General features: G+C 37.0%; 1 protein-coding gene across 1 annotated transcript in view; it reads right to left on the minus strand.

Moving 5' to 3' along the window:
* The window catches only part of Themis (thymocyte selection associated), a 188,492-nt gene that overhangs the window by 101,937 nt on the left and 64,702 nt on the right, over positions 1-21,853 (minus strand). Inside the window, exon 3 of the mRNA XM_028877336.2 lies at positions 11,698-12,156. Within this exon, the coding sequence (XP_028733169.1) occupies positions 11,698-12,156 (459 nt within the window). The remainder of the gene's footprint in view (positions 1-11,697; positions 12,157-21,853) is intronic.

The following is a 21,853-nucleotide window of genomic DNA, read 5'->3' on the forward strand; positions in this document are numbered from 1 at the left end:
TCATCTGCCTGTAGGTCCCCTGGCTAGATATGTTCATGGCAGACCTCTCTTCCCCTTCAAGTCTGCTCAAACATCGCCTGTTCCATGTGATCTACTCTAAATGTCCTGCTTAAAATGATAACCCGTGCCTGCCCTGTATTCTTCTGTTTTGGCATCTTTCATGCCTTCCTTTACTTTCAATCATTTCACAGAGCTTACACTTTCATGATGACCATTTCCTACTATTTATTACTGCAGTGTATAACCAAGATCAAAAGTCTTTCGCTGTTTTGCTCAACAATATATTCCAGTCTAGAATGATGGCTCCATCATAGGAGATACAGAATCAAATGACAGAAAAGCAGATGTCATGTCAATGTCCTTTGAGTGAACACTAAAAGTAAATGGAAGTAAAGTATACTTCCATTTAAATTTTCCTAGGTGAAAATAGTTTTATTATCAAAGCACATAGACTCCGTTTAAGCTGAGTCCCTTAAAGTTGAAATTTCTCTCATTCAATGGTCTACTCTATGAAATGAGCCTTTCTCAAACTTCTATAAGATAACAGAGACATAAGGGTCTAAAAATATTGGCAAAGGGAACTTTTTTTTATGCCCAACACTTTATTCTTCATCAAAACAAAAACAAAGACAAAACCCACCAAACAAAATCACTTGGTATATGCCTAAACACACAGGGAAATAGCATAGGCAATACATTTTAGGTCCATCAGTGAATGGGGGTCATAGGGAAATAGGACACCTAAAACTAAAGTGTAGATGATACAGAGTCACAGTTCACTGTGAGCAGAACTTCTGCTGGAATCCAAACACTAGTAAGAATGTTAGAGGGCTATTGATTAGTTGCCGGAACCCAAGTGTGAACTGGAGACTAACTTTTATGGGCAGTGCTTTGCAGGGCCCCTACTCATTCCCGCGCCTTCTTTCCAGAAAATACACCAGGTTCTCTAGGTGAAGACGAGAGGAAAAACCCCCTCGCGCATTTTGCAAGGTGATGAATAAAGGCTGCTACCAGAGCCTCTGATCTCCTCAGAGGACTGGTCTAGGGACAATTATTTTATCAGATCCTAGCCTGCATGTGGGGTTTTACCAAAGCCTAACCAACTGGAAGGAAGGACTTACCCAACCCAAGTCAACTTTACTTCAGGTTTTACATGGGAAAGGGGAAATACCCAACAACCTCTTCTGTTTCCACATAGGGGAAGGGGAATACCCAACTCCAGCTCAGGATAGAGAGACTGTCATCCCCATACAGCACTTGTGAAAACCATAGCCAAGAAACACAGGCTCACTGAGTAACTAAACCTTAATCATAAGATAATGCAGTACCTCACTGGCCAAAGGTTTTAACAACTCCTATACTATAGCAGGATTCTGAATGAAAGGATGATGTCTGAGATCCTAGCTATGAAGGAGTCTCTAGAGAAAGGCAAGCAGGGCTGAGCAAAGACACGGCAGGAAATTTTAGCCTTTGACACAGCTACAGCACCCACAGTAAAAAACACCTTCTCTCTAAACATAGAAGCATCTCACTAGTCACTATTTAACTTTGTTTCTTCCACTTGAAGCATCTTGTCTGGCTTCCCATAGTGAATAATTGTACGTTGTAGACGGCAAAGGGCAACCTGATGAAGCAAAGCACCTGTTACAACCAAATTCAAGTTGAATTCGTGCCTGTAATCCCAGCACTTGGAAGATGGAGGCAGGAGAATCAGGAGTTCATGGTCATCTTAAGGCCAGCCTGAATTACCAATGAGACCCTAATTACCAATGAACCAATAGCAGTCAGGAAACAAACCAAATTCAAATGTGGAAGAGATTTTGGAAGTATCTGATCCAGTATTTAATGAATGATCGGTATGCAAAGAGACACATTGAAGAAGAAAAAAAAAAGATGGATAATGCAAGAGAGAGGTGGGAAGTCGAGGGGAAAAAGAAACTGGAACAGAAACAAAGAATGACTTGACGGATTACACAGTAGACTAGATACAGTCAAGGAAAGAAGTGAGAAGTTGGAAGATAAGCCAATAAAATGTCCTAAAGTGAAGGCAGAAGGATTGAAAAGAATGAAATACAATAGCCATAAATAGTAGGACAGTTATAAAAGATGTGTCACACATGACATGGGAACAGTAAGAATAAGAGAAAGAGGGAACAGATGTTAGAAGTAACAGAAGAATGCCTTCCAAAATTCATGAAACAGGCAAGGCTAAAGACATTATATACCACAAATCTCTGCCTAGGAATATTGTGTTCAAAAAGCATGATACAAGATGTGAATTCTTTGTTCTGAAATGAAACCTTCCCGTTTTAGCAGGAGGCTCACAAAGGGTGTGCAGGTGAACAAAACTTGACATCCTATGTTTTAAATGTGGGGTAGATGTAACTATTCTTATGTGAGTACAGTTACAGCAAAGAATCACCCCTACATCTCTCCTGCACTTTCATTGTTCTTAGAAAACAGTGTCACATGCTTTTATTTAAAATATCCATAGTAGGAGAAGGAAAATCACATTTTAAATAAATTTATAAATCATTTTAATTATCCAATTACATTTTGTAAAATATAGTTCTGGTTGTTTTGTGTATATGTGTATGTGCAGTTGCACATACATCTGTGTATGTGTGTGTATGTGTGTGTGTGTGTGTGTTATGAGTTCTTTTAAGAAGCACTTGTTATTTTACAATGGGAAAAATGCAATCTTCTTTCCTGATAAAAAAGGATATAGAGAGAATATAAGCTGAGTTAGAAAATGTCACTTGCTGAGGCACTGTCTTTGACTTCAAAATGACAGACAGATAAGACAGCAGTAACTCAGCGTGAGAGGCATTCCTGGAGGTATTTGTTGCAAATTTTTTAGTTTGAAACTAGACTGAAGCAGAAGCAATATGTACTTGACAACCATAGTTTAGACTTCCCAAATTTTCCTTCTGGGTAAATATGAATTATTCTGGCCGGGTATGTTATCAGGTTATCCAAAGGGAGTTGTTATGAAAAGCAATTTGATTCCATTTTCTCTAACAAACCAAGACTGGTTCCTCTCTGTGTGTGTGCCTGAGTCATCTCCCCCCCCCTCTTTCTCTCTCTCCTCCCCTCCTTCCTTCCCTCCCCCCCTTTCTCTCCAAATGTTATTCAGAGGGTTCTACCTTTCTGCATGACCCACCAGAGAGGCCCTCTTATCTCAGTCTGAGTTTTTAGGACCCACTAAAAAATATCTTCCAAAAGAAAACAAACAATTACATTTAATCTTGGTTGATGTTGGGCAATGCATGTTTCCTTGGATACATAATTTTCACTTGTAGAATACTGAACATTTGCTTGGGTGGTCTTACTGAGGACATGAAGGCAGGGGAGTACCACGTGAAACAAGTTCTCATAAGTTACACAGCCATGGTTTCTCCCCACTTACATTTCTCCTGTATTGTTATTTAATAGCAGGGTCATTACTTACTCATTGGGCAGTTTCACTTTGTAAGCTTGATTTCTTTGTCAACTGCCTTTTAAGGTACATATTTGCTTGTTTTACAAAAGCACTTTTATAAATTCTGTGGCTGTATATCAGCCAGTGAATTTGTTTTGTTACATTCTTGGAATGGATAATCCTCTTTGTTACACAACAGTTATGAGTCTTACTGGTGATTTCTGAGTTCTGAATTTTTCCAGACTCTTAAATTAAAATTTACTTTCTAACTCAACCATTTTAACCCAAATTTTCTTGGTACTTATTTTGTGATTTTTTAAAATTTATTCAGATTTATTTCAAGTGAACAAGGGTTATACTCTGGTGTTTCTCTAGATAGTCTCCTTTAACTTCTCATGTTCACATTTTACTTATTTAATTTCTAAAGTTTTAAAAAATTATTTTATTTATTTGTTCATTTGTTTGTTTATATTTGAATTTTTCAAGACAAGGTCTCACTATGTAACTCTGGCTATCCTGGAACTCACTATGCAGACCAGCCTGGCCCAACACTCACAGAGTTCTGTCTGCCTATGCCTTCCAAGTATTCAGATTAAAAGTGGGCACCCACATAGCTGTCTGTGACTCCAGTTCCAGGGTGCCCGACACACTCATTCAGGCAGAACACCAACACACATAAAAAAGTGGGTACCACTGTGTACAGCTAACACTTGTTCATATTTTTAAACATTAAAAAATATAGATTTGTTCTAAACATTGAGATTTGAAGAAAATATCCCATGATCCTCATTGAGAAATCAAGTCATTTAAAAACAAAGATGCATGTTCTTGCTATATGTTTATTTACAACACATTTTACCTCTCATGCTTTGAGGTTTTTTTTTTTAAATCACATCTGAGAAAAACATGTTATTAATGTGTTTTATACTAGATGATATATTTCAGTATATTTTCTATTGGTTTAGGTTTTTTGTTTTGTTTGTTTGTTTTTAAGACAGAATCTCCTTTTGCAGCCACACCATGATTATTTTTACATGTAAACAGGATTAGGCTAGAATTCCTGCTTAATTAAGCCCTAATCTAAGTTTGACTGTGAAGATGCCATGTCTACGTAACTAACACCCGAACTCAATTGAAGGTCTTAGACCAAGGGTTTCCCAGAAAACAGAAATTCTGCCTCAAGGTTCCAGCATTAATTGATGCCTGAGTTTCCACCCTGCCTGCCTGCCCTACAGACTTAGAACTTATTACCAGCTCCACATTTGAAAAAGTCAATTCTTTTACATAAACAAATGATACTATGTATACTGACCAGTTATATGTGTATAAGTATGTATATATACATGAATATATATTTCTCTGAAGAATACTAACAGAAAAAATTAGTATTTGGTAGTATAAAAACATACATATATATATACAAAAAGAAAATATTTACCACCTTCTGCTTACCTTTTGATATTTCTGTTAGCAGTAATGAAATAGGTGAAATGGAAGCTAACTAGTCTATTCACAGGTGATATCACGTCATGACAGTATGTTCATGGATATATCAAGAAAAGCACTGCTAACCAAAATAATCCTTTAGTAAGAATATAAACAATAACAACTTCAGTGCCATGAAGCTAGCATTCTTTTTAATCATTAAAATCACAAATATGTCATCATAACAAATCAAATAGACATATGCTGGGTCAGAAAAGAAAATGTTTTTACCTAAATAGGATCTGGTGTATGGTGTTATTTAAATATTTGTTCATAAACAATATTTTATTGCTTTAATCACTCACTCTTGTACTTGACTTACTGAGTACTTATGAACATTTATTGTATTGAAAGCTTTAAAATAAATGTAAATACCTTAGAAATTTCCTTATTCACAAAAATTTATTTTACTAAAATACTGTTGTATATGTACAACAAATTAATATTTGCAATAATATCATCCAGCCCATTCAAAATTTACTGTAGGTCTAGCTAAAATTTTGGGCTAAGATTAATTAAATAAGCAAAGAGATTTATGAGTAAAATATATCTTTCCAATCTTCTTATCCCTCAAACTTACCCCAAGGATAAAATAGTAAAACAGAGAGAAAAGAAAACATACAAACAAACATGAACAAAAAAATCCAAAGAGTTAGAGTCAATGCATTTGACATCTGCAAAGTGAAGTAAAGGAACGTAGAAATCTTTTGAAGGAAAGTGAAATGGTTTGGTAGACTAGGACAAGAAATGGGCATGTGCTTGACGACACAGACATGGGCAAAAGTATGTCTTTCTTGTTCTGCAGAATTCCCAAAATGCTTAGGAATTTGAGATATACAAGCCCTTTTAATGTGAAAATGAAGCTAGTGGTTAAAACCCAGGACTTTATTTTAATGTCTGAATATTAAACTCAGGTCTCCACACTATTCTAGGGATGATGGGAAACCCCCCTACTACTTCTCTGCACAGGAAACAGGAAAGAACCTCAGAACCAGGGTTAATGGAAAAAAGTACAAGTCTAAAAACAAAAGTGTTAAGTCTAAAACCATAGGGACCATGGTGAGTCCTTCAGCTACTCGACATTCCCATTCAGTAATTTCATAACCCCACAAGACAGTGGGGCAATATCTCAGTGAAACTAAATAAATTCCCTAGAAAATAATCATAGAACTGGCACATGTAATTCCCAGTGAGACAGCTATGATAGAAAAGCCTAGAACTCATAAACACAGAGACTGTACATAAATGGTAGCCCAGCTGAAAGTTTTTTAAAGTTCTCTTACATGTAAATAAGGACACATGGCAAACAGCAGACACTAATGAAACCATTTAATCAGAAGGATTGATCAAAACTTGAAGCAAAACAGACAAACAAAAAAACAAAACAACACAACCACAACAACAAAACCCTCAGGAAACCAAAGGAAGGCTATAAAATACAGGTAATAGCATCAAAATGATGAGAAAATATAAATATTTATTTGGAATAAAATAGCTTACTGCATTCTTAACGCTAAATTGGGGCAGCCTATTTTAAATGACATATAAGCTAATTCTCAGAAATTAAAGATACGAGATCTGAAATTTAAAATTCATCATTATGGTGGAACTGTGGTTAAGAGAATTTCCATGAAGGTGAACCAAGTCAAGGAGACAACACAGAAGTCTTATTTTGGGGTTGGGGCTGTAAAATGCAATTGGAAGTTAAAGAAAGACAGAACAGAATTTATTACCGAGAAGACATTACTAAAAGACGTCTTTTCAGAAAGGAAACACCTAAATTTCCAGATCCAAAACTGTCATCACTATGAAAGAACAGTCCACCACAGCCCACAGTGGAGACCACAGGATGCCACAGTCTCTCAAAGGCAATCACGGAAGAGGGAGGAGCAGAGATTTCAGGAAATCATTGTCCACCTAGAATTTCATAGTGGCTAACCTGTCTGTCACATGTGTGGGCATGGGAGATAAAAAAATGTTCAAACCTGCAGTTTCTTTATTTATCTTAGGCTGTGTGTAGAGGATGGGCAGAAGATAAAGAAAGGGGAATTTCCATATTTCATTAGAGAAACAGCTATTCCACACAAATGCAAGGCAGAGGACGGCACTGTCCGGATGGTTTGTAATGGAAGCCCCTGTATAATATGTCTATGGCAGCAGATTAAGGCTGGAGTAAGGATGGGAGACCCCAGAAGGAATGCCCTCAAGGGAAAAATAGAGATCGACTGACATCTTCACTCTGGGAAATTGCATTGGCTGGCTTTCCTTTTTCTCCCTTTCAGCAGAAATGTTGGAGATGTAGGGAAGGACTGAGAAAGTCCAGTCCAGAACAAGGTCATCATGACAGGAAAAGAGCAATACTCATCATAAACTACCTGAGCCACAATCATATTCACAAAAATACTGGTGTTGAGACGTGACACCATGCACTGTGAACTTGGAAATGGGAAATAAGAAGAGGAGATATATGCCCATGGCCATATGAGAAAGTTAGTCATTGCTATCTAAAATGGCCCATGACTTGAAAACCATCAATGTTCCTATTATTAGGTAATGGGAAAGCAATTCCAGAAAGCAGGGAAGAAAATACTAACAAGAGTTACCTCAGAGTAGGAGAATGTAGGGGAAATTTGAGAACTGTCAAAGCCATAAGGTTTCCATGTAACTTTGTCATATCTTTCTTGGGTATTACTCAGCTTTTTGATTTTTATAAAAAGTTGAAAGTATTTTTAACACTAAGTGACAGAAAGAAAGGAAATTGCATAGTGATACCTAAGGCCTTAGGAAACTACAAATGGGAGTATTTTTCTCCTATTCACTTATCTAAAATACAATATCCAAAGCTATCTTTCTGAGTCTCCTTTTTACTTAGTGGTTTTAACCATCTGCTTCTTGCATGAGTAGATGTCTTTCTATAACATGATGTCTTCATGAAGACTGGGCCCCCAAGCTTTGAGCAGCATTAAGCTTTTCTCTGAAAGACTAAGGAAAGGGATCTGTATGATGCTGAATTTCATTAGTTAAGAAGTAACTAATTATTAATCCATGCATCAAAACATAATATTAACAAAGTCAATATTCAAGACCTCTATTTTTTATAAAGCAAACTTAAATTTGTAAATATTGAAACTTCCATGTGCCCATTCACATGAATTTCATATCTTTTTTAAAAGGCAGAAACACTTTGTGGTAGTTTGAATGTAGTTGGCCTCCATAAGTTCATAGGAGTGACACTATTAAGAAGTGTGGCATTTTTGGAGTAGGAATGGGCTTGTTTGAGGAAGTGTGTCACTGTGGGGAGTGGACTGTGAGGTCTCATATATGTTCAAGCGATGTCCAGTGTCCCACTTCCTGTTGCCTGTGGGTCAAGATTTAAGAACCCTCAGTTCCTCCAGCACCATGTCTGCCAGCATGCTGCTTTGCTTCCTGCCACGAAGATAATGGTCTAAACCCCTGAAGTGTGAGCGAGCCACCCCAATGAAATGTTTTTCTTTATAAGAGTTGCCATGGTCATGGTGTCTCTTCACAGCAATAGAAACCCTAACTAAAACACACATATTGAAATTATTTATATGAGACCAATAGTTACAGATTTGGGATAGCTACTTATCCTGAGAGCATGGTAACACTTTGACCAATCTCTGAGTGTGTCTGGTAGCCAGGAAGATATTAGGCCTAGAATGGAATTTTGACCAGAAACCAGGAACATGTTTTTCCCGTTAATACAGTTGTTCTCAGCCTTCCTAATGCTTTGACCCTTTAATATAGTTCCTCATGCTGTAGTGACCCCCCCAACCATAAAATTACTTTCATTAGTACTTCATAACTATAATTTTGCTACTGTTATGAATTGTAATGTAAACATCTGTGTTTTGCCATAGTCTTAGGCGGTCCCTGTGAAAGGTTCATTTGAGAGCCAAAGGGGCTGTGACCCACAGGCTGGGAACTACTGCACTGTTTCTGCTGCTTTACTTTTCTCTGGGATATAAATTGTCACATTAATAACATATTAAAGACCAGCTTTAAGAGTAAAATATTTGTATTCCTTCTTTTTAGTTACTTACCATGTTCTTTTTTTTTTCTTTCAAGAAATCAGTATTTCATAGCTCTTCAGTGTCCCATAATTTTCCATCTTCCTCTAAGGTTACTATAAAACATCCTAACCCTCCCAGCCCGTTTTTTTTTTACTGTCACTTTGGGGGAAAAAAACCACTCAAGCCTAAGGGGCTTAGAATGATGCCCAAGCACAGCAGAAACAACTGTAAAATGTTTCTTGAGTTCAAGGAGTATCTAACCTCAATTTAAAAAAAAAATAATGCAAAAGAAAGCCACACTGGAGTGAAAGCATCACTTCCTTGTCATATTGAGGGGAAAACACCTATCACACAAAAGTTTCTTTATTAATGGGGCACTTGTGGCAGGCTTCCATCCTTTTTTTCATGAAATATTCTGTAGTCTCTCTATATATATATATGCAAGCTAGTCTCTCACAGTACATATCCTGAGCTAGCAATATAGTTAAGAAGTAACATCGAAAAATTTTCCAAAAAAGTGGTCCAGCATAAGGAACCTGAAAACTTAACTCTAATACATAGCAGAAACAGGGCTAAAATATTTCATGAAGGATGTTTAGCCAAAGGTTGTTCCTTGGTTAGCAGAAAACTCTATTTAACATAATCTACCTAAACAATTCTTTTAACAAACCCTTTTCTTATGCTGTTCATATTTAATAAATGCATATCCATTCAACCAGGAGATGAAATCAAAGGCTGAGAATAAGGTTGATCAGTTGACCAAGTTCTCATCCAATAGGCTTCTAGATGCCGCAGATGGTACATCTTGCACATACTAAGCACATCTGTGTTTCCTGTCTTTACCATTGCTATGTCCACTGAGCAGAACTCTAATCCAGTTGAATTTCCTAATGGAATTGCTACGCTCCTATGTTCTGCCTCTCCCAGCTTAACAATCTTGATTAGAACAAATCTCAAGTTTATCTCTTTGGACAGACTTCATGACCTAATGCGGATGGTTACACACACACACACATACACACTCGCCATTCATATTTTTATGATCATCTCTGCATCTCTGTCTGCCCTCTTTTTTTTTTTTCATATAGCTGTGCTGAATTTCCACTCACTTGCTTACCCACTCTCCAAGTTGCCTTTTCAGTGGGTCTTTAAATTTGTCTTTGCGTCATCTGACTACTTCTCATCCATCTATCAGCCCTTGATTCATAATCCAAATTCATTAAAAGTTCTATCCCCTCTGTCCACATGTTTGGGTTCTGGGTTTGTTCTTATTTGTAAGCATGTGATAGGTACAAGATGATAATTTTAGAGAATTCACTGATTTGAAAATAAGAAAATGCTATCTATTATTCATGACCAGTAAGAAAAACTCAATCATCCATCTCAGTTTCCTGTTTTGGGACTGCTAACAGAACATTACTATGAGTTCTAAAATTTACAGTGGTCTCAATATTTTATAAAATCAAACCATGCAAACTGTTCTCCTACCTTTAGATCAAAATGAATTGATCAAATTTTAATTAAATCTTTTAGCATGATAGAATTTAACTCACAACTCTAAAACCTGTCAAAAGACTCACATAATTTCTTTTTGTAAGTGTATAAGAACAATGAGGGAAGAGAAAAATCAATTTTGAGACATTTAAGGAGGTGTCTTTTGACACGCTTAATTATCTTAAGTTCTTCAGTACTGCTTTATTTCACTTTGGAAACAACTCTATGGGGGCAAACACAACTCGTTCAAAGCTCCCCTTTGGAAAGTTATTGAGCGTTGGGTCTCACCTATGTTAGGCAATTGTCCTCAGCTGTGTTCTGTGCTCCTTTTCTGTTTCTTATTTGATACAGAGTCTTGCTAAGTTGACAAGGATGGTCTTGGACTCTCTGTGTCACCCACCCAGGCAGGCCTGAACTTGCCATCTTCCTTCCTCAGTCTCAAGAGAAGCTAGGGCTATTGGGCATGCTCTCAGGCTTGGCTAGAACCAGGCTCAGAATTCTATAATCCACTAATTGCCTCATTTACATACCATAAGCTTGAAATTTTGAAGTATTAATATCTTTGGAGTAATACTGCTTTATGCAGATACCTTTAAAATATAAAAAAAAACAATGAAGATTGCATAGTGAAATACAACAGTTTGAAAATTAATTTACCATTCCTTCTTCCTTAAGTCAGAGAATCTATGGTAAAAGAAATTGTGCCTAGTCATAAGAGGCTGAAATTGAGCCAGGCGGATCTCTGTGAGTTTGAGGCCAGCCTGGGCTACCAAGTGAGTCCCAGGAAAGGCGCAAAGCTACACAGAGAAACCCTGTCTCGAAAAACCAAAAACCAAAAACCAAAAAACAAAACAAAAAAAAAAAAATAAGAGGCTGAAATTTAAAAAAAGTTGTCATGAAATAGAAGTCAAGGACACTGTGTGGAAAAAACAAGAAAGCTGATTTTGGATGCTCATTTTTAAAAATTAACTCAATAACCATAATAAAGAGAACTAGTATTTTAGTCTACCGATAGCTGATAGCTACAGCATCCTGGGCTTGAATAGCATTATACAGTTTATAATATAAACTGCATACTCACTACTTCATTTGCTCCTTAAGACAGATCTGTCTGTGGTTTTCTTAAGCACACATGAAGAATCTAAGAGACAATGAATGACAGGGACAGATTCCCATTCTTCAGTTCCTAAATCCATTGTGGGATTCTGCACAAACCCACACAATGCTCACTCACCCAGGGTATCATTATCAGTGTATACTTACATTTCAGCACACCTTGGATTTCATAAACAGGCTTGAGAATCAAAGTCCCATAAAAGTCTTCAGGGAATGGATTGGGTGAGTCCCACTTATTTGAGAAATTTGTAAGTTTCACAGTCCGTGTTCTGTTCTTAGGAATCTTCCATTCAACAATTTCTTTTAGGGTATAAATATGTTCATCCTCACACTCATAGAATTCTCCTTCTTGTGACAATGGTAACGTAAATGAGTGACTCTGATGACTCCTTACCACACCACAATTCACCAGTATTTCTCCATCAATCTCTTCCACTGAGTTGAGCCTTATTGGCTCACCCTGCTTTATGGTGAGATTCTCTAGTTGTATATCCTTCAGGTGATAAAAGCAAGGATGTCCCAGTCTACTGGGTCCAATTTGAATGGTTCTTGTGATTTCTTCCATTGTAAGGTACGGAGTTTTATCAGCCATGACCTTAAATAGACCTAAGAAGAGAATCATGTGATTAGAGTTATTACAATGAAAGTTCTCATAAGAAAATCGCAACGATAAAGTCATAAAGCAAGCATAGTATAACTTTTAAATCTTAGGTGTCTATTTTAAGTGTGTGGGCATGAGTCTGCTGATGTGCATGCACACATGTGTAGAGGTCTAAGGACCACCTTAGTAATACTATCCTTAAGACAAGGTCTCTTTTTGGCCTGGATCTCACCTTTTAGACTCTTCAGTGAGGACCAGGACCCAATTCCATTTTCTTGGAACCAGGATTATAGGCTCCAGTCGAGCTTTCTTACCTAGAATCTCGGGGTAGAACTCAGACCCTCAAGGTTGCCATGCAAGCATTTTATTGACTGAGCTATATCCTCAGCCCAAGATGCTTATTTGAATCTTAAAACTCTTCTATGAAAAATGTTAGCATATACTTCTTAGCTTATTAAATCATCTGAACAGGAACAGAAATGAAAACAAGGGGAAGTTTCTTGAAATACCAAATACCCTGTCCTCAGAAATAGGAAAATCAGCTAAGATGTGTGCTGTCTTAACTACCAATGTGATTTCAAGAAAGGCATTTAATCTCTCAACATTTTTCTAACTTTTAAAAAGAGAAGATTTGATTAGCTTTTCCATGAATATATTCTCCTTTAGACACACCAATTAAAAAGTGGAATACATTTCCTGCAAGGAAATAGATTCAGTCAGATTTTGATTGAAAAGCTGTACAGCTGGAACCAGAGAATTAATGTACTAAGTGTAGTTGAACCATATGCTTTAAAATACATTTTATGTTGTGTATACCATAATGAAAAATCATTCTAATTAATGTACGAGTTCTAAGCTACTTTTGAAGCACCATGACTCTCCAAAGGGTAATTTGACATGTAGAATGTCCAATTTTTCTTTCTATAGAATTCTCAGAGGAAAACACACATTAATAAATCATAACATAATATATCACAGCATATCAGCTCTCCTCACAAGGCTTCATGAAATTATGTTGGCTTAGAATGTTGCTTGGGCTCATTTTTGTGCATGTATATGCGTATGAGTCGTGAGTGTGAATGTATGTTATCATGTGTGTGCCCACTTATATGTGAGGGTGTACATGCATTGGTGCCCCTGTCTGGGGGAAGGCAGGAATTGACAGAAGGTAATGTCCTCAACCCCTTCCACTTTATTTATTGATGCAGGTTCTCTCGAATGAATTCAGAGCTCACTGATCATTTAGTCTAACTAGCTCGCTTGCTCCAGACATCCCTTGAATTTGCTTCCCAAGTACTGGGATGGCAGACAGCCACTATGCCTGCCCTGATTTTTTACTTGGGTTCTGAACTTTGGACCTCATGCTCATATAGCAAGTCCTTTTCCCACTGAGCCACCTTACCATCCCTCAGGACTGAATATCTTCCATGAATTATTCTTTCTTTATATTATTTCTCTATTTTCAAAAAAAAATACAATTACATCATTTCCCCTTCCCTTCCTCTCTCTCTCCCTTTGTGTGCCCATCCCCCACCATTCTTCCTCTCAAAACCATGGCGTCTTATTCTTTAGTTGCTACTGGCGTGTGGTGTGTGGTGTGTGTGTGTGTGTAATTATGAATACAGTCTTCTCAATTCATTTACTTAATAGTATATGATTTCAGGGCTGACTAATCGGCATTGGATAATCAACTAAAGGCTCACCCCTAGAGAGAACTCTTTCTCTCATTTTCAGCATCCCTTAGTTGTCTGTAGTTTCCTGTCTAGGGATAGGTCTCTGGGTATTTCCTCCTTCCATGTTAGCAATGCTATTAGTACTGATGTTGTACTTCTTCTGGTCTTGTTTAGGCAGCCATATTGCTGAGGTATCATTGGTGAAAGTGCCCTGTCCTTTCTACGAGACACAATTTCACAGCAGTTTGCCTGGTCCTCTGACTGTTACAGTCTTTCCACCCCATCTTCTGTGATATCCCTGAGACTTAGGTGAGGAAATTATGTTATAGATCAGCTTCTCTAATTTTCTACTGATTTCAATGTTTTCATTATCATAATAATTTATGTCTTACTAATTTCACATTCTGTATTTTTCTCAATATCACTATCTTGGATTTTTATTATTTGAAGCATAGTTTTTACATGCTAAGAATTTCTTTCTTTAAGCTACTTTTTTCTATTTGTGGGCATGTGTGCTTTGTATTATATTCAGAAATGTATTTGTTAAATAGATTTTAGTATATGCTATAGAAAATAAAGACAAAAATGCTTGTTTTCTCATATAAAATGCTTAATGACTATATAATATACTAGCATGCTCTAAGGAGAGAGTGTATTTGTAAAGCTTAAATGATATGGCATGGAAGAATATCTTGGTGGTTTACTCAATAAATGTATTCTAATTAAATTTACATAACAAATTCATCAAGTTGTGGTATCTTGTATGTGCATTTATAATTATTTTTCTAATTCTTCTGATAATTTTTCTATAATTCTAAGTCTATGTTTGATCACACAAAGTGAAAAGGAATTCAGGTTATATTTAGATATGAATTCTTGAAAAGGTACCAGTGCCTTGTATGTAGCAAGCAGGCACTCTACTACTTAACTAAAACCCAATTCCCTGTACCTAAAACCTTTCCATATTGAAAATTGTTCATCTACCAAATGGTATATACAAAGACTACTAAAAAAAAAGCATTTTCATTGGAAGATTTTTGTTGTTTGTTTGTTTTGTTTTGTTTTAGGGATTCTTATATCAAGTAAAATCCAATACATTGTATTCTTGAATTTGCCATACTACTTGGGTCTGTGTGTGAGCATGTGTGTACCCACACGTGTTTAATATCATTTGTTAGTGTATAATGAGTTACTAGTAAGATTCCACAATCATAAATAGAGAGAAATTGCCAATAATTTTGTGAAATATGTTTTTAAACAGCTATCTAGAAGCTCACAAAGTAGTTTTAACTATATGGATGACATGAGCCACAGAATTATTTAGAGTCATCTTTCTTAAAGAGTAGAGTCTTCTAAGGTAATAACAGACCTAAAATATTAGGGATTAGAAGTTACCCTGACTCCCATGGGCTACTGTTATTTCAGATAAATCACGGTCCTCATTTTGTCTTATTGGATGTCTTAATGCAAGAAGAAGTTGTATCTGCGAATTTGTATGTTTTCTCTTAGAAGGTGACATAGAACACAGTTTAACATACCAAATTGTGGGATACAGGGAAACGATTTGACTAATTTATCTCTTCACCTATTGCAACCAGTCCAGAGTTCCTCCTAATAAGTAGCCATTGTTGTCATGTAAAATGGGACAGGTTTGCTTTTGCTGAGAATGACATCACATTGCATGTTTAATTTACAATGTAAGAAGCTAAACATAAAATTAAACACCATCAAGACAGATCTGTTGTGGATTTCATCACCTCTACCACCTTTTTGCACAAAGAATATAAGAATCTGAAATAGACAAAAACAAAACCTATTCTCCTCACTCCTAGTTGAGCAGCCAACTTGCTGTTCATGTCTACCTACTTGTCTGAACACTGGGTTCAAATATCATGTTCATTTATTTTCAGGTCTATTTTTTCAGACAGTGGTAAACAATCTCGGTCTTTAGCAGTGGCAGCATCTCTTTATAGAAGGCTATCCACACACATTGCTCCTGCAGCTATAGTCCCCTTTAAGCTTCATTTCTGTGGTGAGATAGCTAGAGAAACTTCAACAGCTCTCTCTATTGGTCTCTTTGATACCCTACCAATGACAATGTTTAGGGATGTGATACCAATAATTTCACAATTAGAGGCTTCCTTTATGGGCATGCTTTTTCCAAATAATGTATGCTATACTTTCTTCACATTTATCTATTTATCTATCTGTCTGTCTATCAATTATCTATCTATCTATCTATCTGTCTATCAATTATCTATCTATCTATCTATCTATCTATCTATCTATCTATCTATCGTGTGTGCATGTGTGTGAGACACACATGCTATGGGAAGCGTGTAAACATGCTAACTTGGAGGGGTTGGGCTTTTCCCTTTTTACCATCTGGGCCTCAGAGACTCAGGTTATCAAGTTCGATGACAGTTACCTTTCTCTGTTAAGCCATCTTGTTGGCTCTCACTGTTATTCATAAATGAGGAGAAAAAGTTTTTTAGAATGAACATGTCACTTGAGAAAAAATACATAAGAAAAAATGAAGTAAATTAAAGTGTTGAAGTTAGTTAATAAGGAAATTTATTCTTTCCAGTCTATTATTTTACACTGTGAGGGAGTTATAACTTATGGTTTTTTATTATATTTATGTGCACATATTTGTATTGAAGCGCCCATGCCATGCCATTTGTGAGGAGGTCAGAGGATAGCTTGCAGGAGTCAGTTCTTTCCTTCTATGATGTGTATCCTGTGGGTCAAAGTTCAGATCCTCAGACTTGGCAGCAATAGGCTTTACCCTCTGAGCCATCTTGTCAACCCTTTACCAATACTTAATGATGTTCAAAACACTAAGAAGTGAGACGTTTTGAGACATATCCAAGTCTGAACAATTTTTCCATATGCATTATTTATCTTGATAATTATCTTTTGGGAACAGTAAAACAAACATCACTACTGGGAAACATGGAAAAGGTCACAATTTTCACAGCCTAATCACGGCTCTAAAATATCTCTAATCAGAGCTGTGACATCCAAATTCTGCCTCTAGCCACCAAGCCAATCTGTCTCCCTGTCACACATATGACTTACAAGGACACTGTTCACAAGAACAACGTGTTTATTCTGAGTCAAAAGGCAGGTTTGCGGCTCTCCCAGGTGACCTTCCCTTCGCACAGACCAGCCAGCCTCCCCCAAACCCAGAAAGACAGGATCACTCATTGGTAGTTCTCTGTGCACAGTTTATTCTCATCAGATAGTTTGTTGTTTTTTTTGTTTTTTTTTTTTACCTTTTTCTCTTCTCTGTAATCAATTTTCACAGAAACAGAGTGTACATTTAAATATTATGTCTCCTCAAAATATATCAGAGCATAACTGCAAATCTGCCATATAAAATCATTTAGAAGATCACTGAATCTTTCCACTCTAGTCTAATTCTCAACCTTCTTTCCTAGTTGCAACCAATCTATTTCCTCCATTTCCAACATAAATAATGTTGAAATAAAATTTAGCTACTTTTTCTCATTATCTTCTCATATCAACAATATTAGAGTTTTTACCTTATTAGCAGCTCACCATGGGCAGCAATTTGTATGCACGATACAATTTCGTTTTCAAAATAGCAACATAAAATAGTTCCCATTAATAAATCATGAACATTTCACAAATACAGATGTGAACTTTTGAATAAATTTTCTCTTATTACAAATGTATAGAAACTTAGTATATTTTTTGACTTTCAATAGTACAAAGGATTAATCACAGTTATGCATTTCAACTTTACATCTTTATTACAAATCACCAGCTGCCTAGCCTTTCATAAGGTGACACAGGTTGCTTCCAGGTAGGTATCTATCTTCCCTTTGGGGTATAGAAAGACATAGAGATCCAATAAGAGAAGAAAATGAAAATCACTGATCTTTAAGACATTGTCTGTTACTAGTCTCTGGTATCAGGTGGCACTCTGTCCCTCCTGTAGTGATGTGCAGAGGAAGGACTAGGGATTCAATGAATCAGGTGAGTTGACAGAACTGCCCAGACAAGTTCATGGGCATCAGTGTGCTATAGGTCACCAGCCACAGTGAAGCAGATTTTTAAATATGTGATTATAGGTTTCAAATACAGTGATCCTCATGAAATGGGCAAATGTCTTCATACATGCCCTACAAGAAACCATGTACTGAAAATAATTCCATCACAAACACATGGGAACAAAGCTAAACAGGACAGAGTTGGCATTTCTACTTCCACCTAAGTTTTTTCTCAGCCACATAATGAGGTAGAATAATAATACTCCAGCCTAATGAAACAGGAAAATAGGCTGAACATTCCTTAATACGTCAAAGTTAACAAATACAAACACATAGCTACTGTTATTATAAAGAAACTTTTACCTCTGAGATACAAGTAAAATCTAATATATACAAGCAGAAGCAGATAAACTTTATCTAAAAGCATATATGTACATATATGTATATACATACATACATACATATATATATATATATATATATATATATGATGTAGCTTAAAAAATTTAAAGGAATGATATCTGCAAAGGAGCTGGCTTGGAGATAGACTGTCCAGTGTAGATATCTGTGAATCTTGTCTTACCATCAATAAAGCAGAGGATTCCTTGAGTAATCTCTAAAGATGAATTGATTTGCAATCAAATTCCTAAACATCCTTGTTATTCAGGATTTACCTAAAAGATCTCTCACTTTATATGTTCCTTGTTGCTTTTCTATAATTTTGTTGCATCCCCAAGACATTCTGTAGTAGATCATAAAGATTCTGCAAACCTAGTGTTTTACTAGAACTTGGATCATATGAATCTATATTCAACCTCAGGTTGCAACTATGTACATGGAATGTCCTATAAAAGAGAAAGCTTAAAGTCTCTGAGTAAATGTCAGAGTACACAGGAATAATACCATGAGAAACGTCTCTAGATTTCCTAGTTGAATATTGGATAATTACGAACACCTTGAGCCAATGATGGAGTCCTATAATTTTCACAGAAAATTTTTCATGAGTACTTCTCATCCTCTTGACTAAGACCAATTACAGAAAGTTTCAAAATGACCCCGGTAAGGGATTGGAAGCAAGTCCAGGTTTGTGACCTGGAAATGCTGCATGGAAGTTCAGTTGAGTAGTTGAGAGGGAAGAGAATACATCAAAGATAAAGACCAAGCTGCAGATTAAGCCAGGCTGTAGAATTCCAATGTCCAAGCATCATTGTATCAATAATTGCACTGAGATAGTCTGCAGTAGCTATAGAAAGCTTTTAGCCTGCTGTGAAGCATACATCACAAAACCTTTCAATTCATGTTTTTCTCTTTGGTTCAGTTGTTGTATGAGGTAAAAGAACACCACCATAGCATCTCTTCCTCAGAGGCATTTAAACTCTTTGGAAGGACATTGCACAAGTTTGAGATGTGTAGCCAACAACTGGATCTCAGCTCAGATGGTATAACCTGACACCAATGGATAAGGCTCCGTTGTAATAAATGTGCCATACAAATTTGTCTATGTTAACATTCTCTTCCTAAGTAGTAAGGTAAGGATGAGTAACAAGCTTGAAATCAGAGACTTCGTGACGGGACATAATTTCCACAGACCATACACACCTCAGAATATTATCTATCATCTATCTATCTATCTATCTATCTATCTATCTATCTATCTATCTATCTATCTACCTTTTGGTTTTTCAAGACAGGGTTTCTCTGTGTAGCTTTTTGCCTTTCCTAGATCTCACTTTGTAAACCAGGCTGGCCTCAAACTCACAGAGATCTGCCTGCCTCTGCCTCCCAAGTGCTGGGATTAAAGACACACACCACCACTGCCCGGCTTCTAGCACTGAGTTTTGTTGGAGGAACTTCAAAAATGCTGTAGATTTGTTGAGTCTGGGCAATAGAGCTCAGACACATATACAGTAAGAGTTAGGTACTTTCACATGGGGATTGCCAGTTCTGAAAACTGGGGTTCAATTCTGGCCTAGCTCTTTCCTCACTGCATGTGAGAATATAAACCTTTGTAGATACAATGTCTTCTTCTAAAAAGTACGGGAAATGATGTCACCTACCTTATAAAGTCATTATGATATTTAAACTAAAATAGGTAGCATGTTTAGACAATACATAAAGAAACTGGTTATTATCTCTCTTGTTTCCCTTCACTTGGGTTCAAAGCCATTGCAGGGTGATTGTAAGGTCAGACAGTGTAATATCACTACAAGTTCAGTGCCAACTAAAGCACACTAGATATTCCAGGCCGGTTCCAATAGACGAAGACAAAACTGTGCCACTCTGGCCCTAGCATACATAGAGCAAATTTTTCCCAGCAATGATAATTTCCACAGATTTCACCACAGTGTTTGAAAATGGAAATAAGCCTCAGGTGACATGTTTAGGTGGCCCACCTCTGGAGAAGTATTTCGAGGTTGCTCTCAGGAATCTGAACCTATGCTTTGATAGAAGGCTGAAAATTTAACCACTGTAATTTTTATGCTCATAAAGAGCGGTGGCGGGGAGAGTACATGGAAAGATGTAAGCACATTTGAATGATGCACATGCTGGGCTACTTGTAGTATGCACAAGGCGTGTATTATGCAAAGTTACCCAAGTTGCCCCGAACAAAAGAAGCCACAAAATGCCAAGGTGTTTCTGAAAATGCATTTTATTCAGGACTCCGAGAGGTAGGTAAAGCCATAGATGGGGGACTACCCCTCCCTCTGTTTTAATGATCTTAATTTGCTAATGGAATGTTCGTGGCAAGACTTTGGGAGCCATGCGGAGCTGATTGTGGTGTTTGGTATTGATGTTGCCTGCAAATTAAATGTACCTAAGTAGCCACCTGTTTGTGCTTATGATTATGTAAAGCCCCATATGTTTCCCTCTCTACACACGGGAGGTAAATATTGAAAAAATTATTCTGGTGTGAAGGGTGAAAACAGCAGCAATTCTTTTGCAATTGTCAACATATGCCATGGTGTTTCTGGGGAACGTGGTGCTTTGTTTGACATATTTGCTGATTTTTGCCATGTAGTCAGTGTTTTGTTTTGCTTTTTTAAATCTGTTACCCAGTTATGCAAAAACAATTAAAATCCGTTTACATTAAATTCAAATTAAGAGAGGTATAATTTTCTGAGGTAACCATAAGTTTTAAATGGATGTTGCAGATTATGATGTAAATGGTTTGATTTGCAAGATAAAGAAAACTGAATGACTTTCCCCAGCCTAAAATAGAAACCTTTCCCTCCAAGCATAGGCCTTCCTTTGGTTCCAAACAACAGGAATTCGAAAATTCCACTAAACTTGACACTTTCAAGCTTGGGTAGCCCATGCTGCCCCATGGGACTTGCTGGCCTCTGACAATTCTCTTCAGGCCATCTAAGAAGCAATTGAGCCCAAGATCTAGGCAGTCTTCCTGTGGACACAAGGCTGCCTAATTCCATTGGATGTTTTCAGGACTCCCTCATCATCCTACCCCCAGCTCAGCCCCCAACCTATACCTCCTTGCTCCCACTTCATCCCCCGAGAATGCTAATTGCTGACAGTCTTCCAGGCCTGTGGGCATCTGCCCTACTCTTTGGGGGATGCGTGCCCTGTTTTCTTACCCCACCTCATCCTGTGTTACAGTTTTTGTTCACCTTGGCTGAAATGATCATGCAGTATACAAATGACCAGTACAAGACATATATTTTAAATACTGACATTTAAAGAATGCAAGTGTCCACTTAACATTGTGACTATTTCTGCATTGGAACAAAATTGAGGAAAAATGACATTCTGTTGTCAATTCCCAGGGCCTCAGACTAAACATTTGTTTTTAGGCACAGCTTTTTTACAGTGCTGCAGCTACCTTGTTACATTAGAAGGGTTTTTGTTTTGTTTTGTTTTGGGTTTTTTTGTGTGTGTGTGTGTGTGTGTGTGTGTGCGTGTATGTGTGTGTGTAAATTCTATATTAATGTGTAGCCAGTTTACACTGTTTCATATAGTGAAGGTACAGTTTTAGTGTTTCCTGATAGCTAATTTCA

The sequence above is a fragment of the Peromyscus leucopus genome, chromosome 8a (genome assembly GCF_004664715.2).
Source record: "Peromyscus leucopus breed LL Stock chromosome 8a, UCI_PerLeu_2.1, whole genome shotgun sequence".
In the NCBI taxonomy this organism is placed as follows: domain Eukaryota; kingdom Metazoa; phylum Chordata; class Mammalia; order Rodentia; family Cricetidae; genus Peromyscus; species Peromyscus leucopus.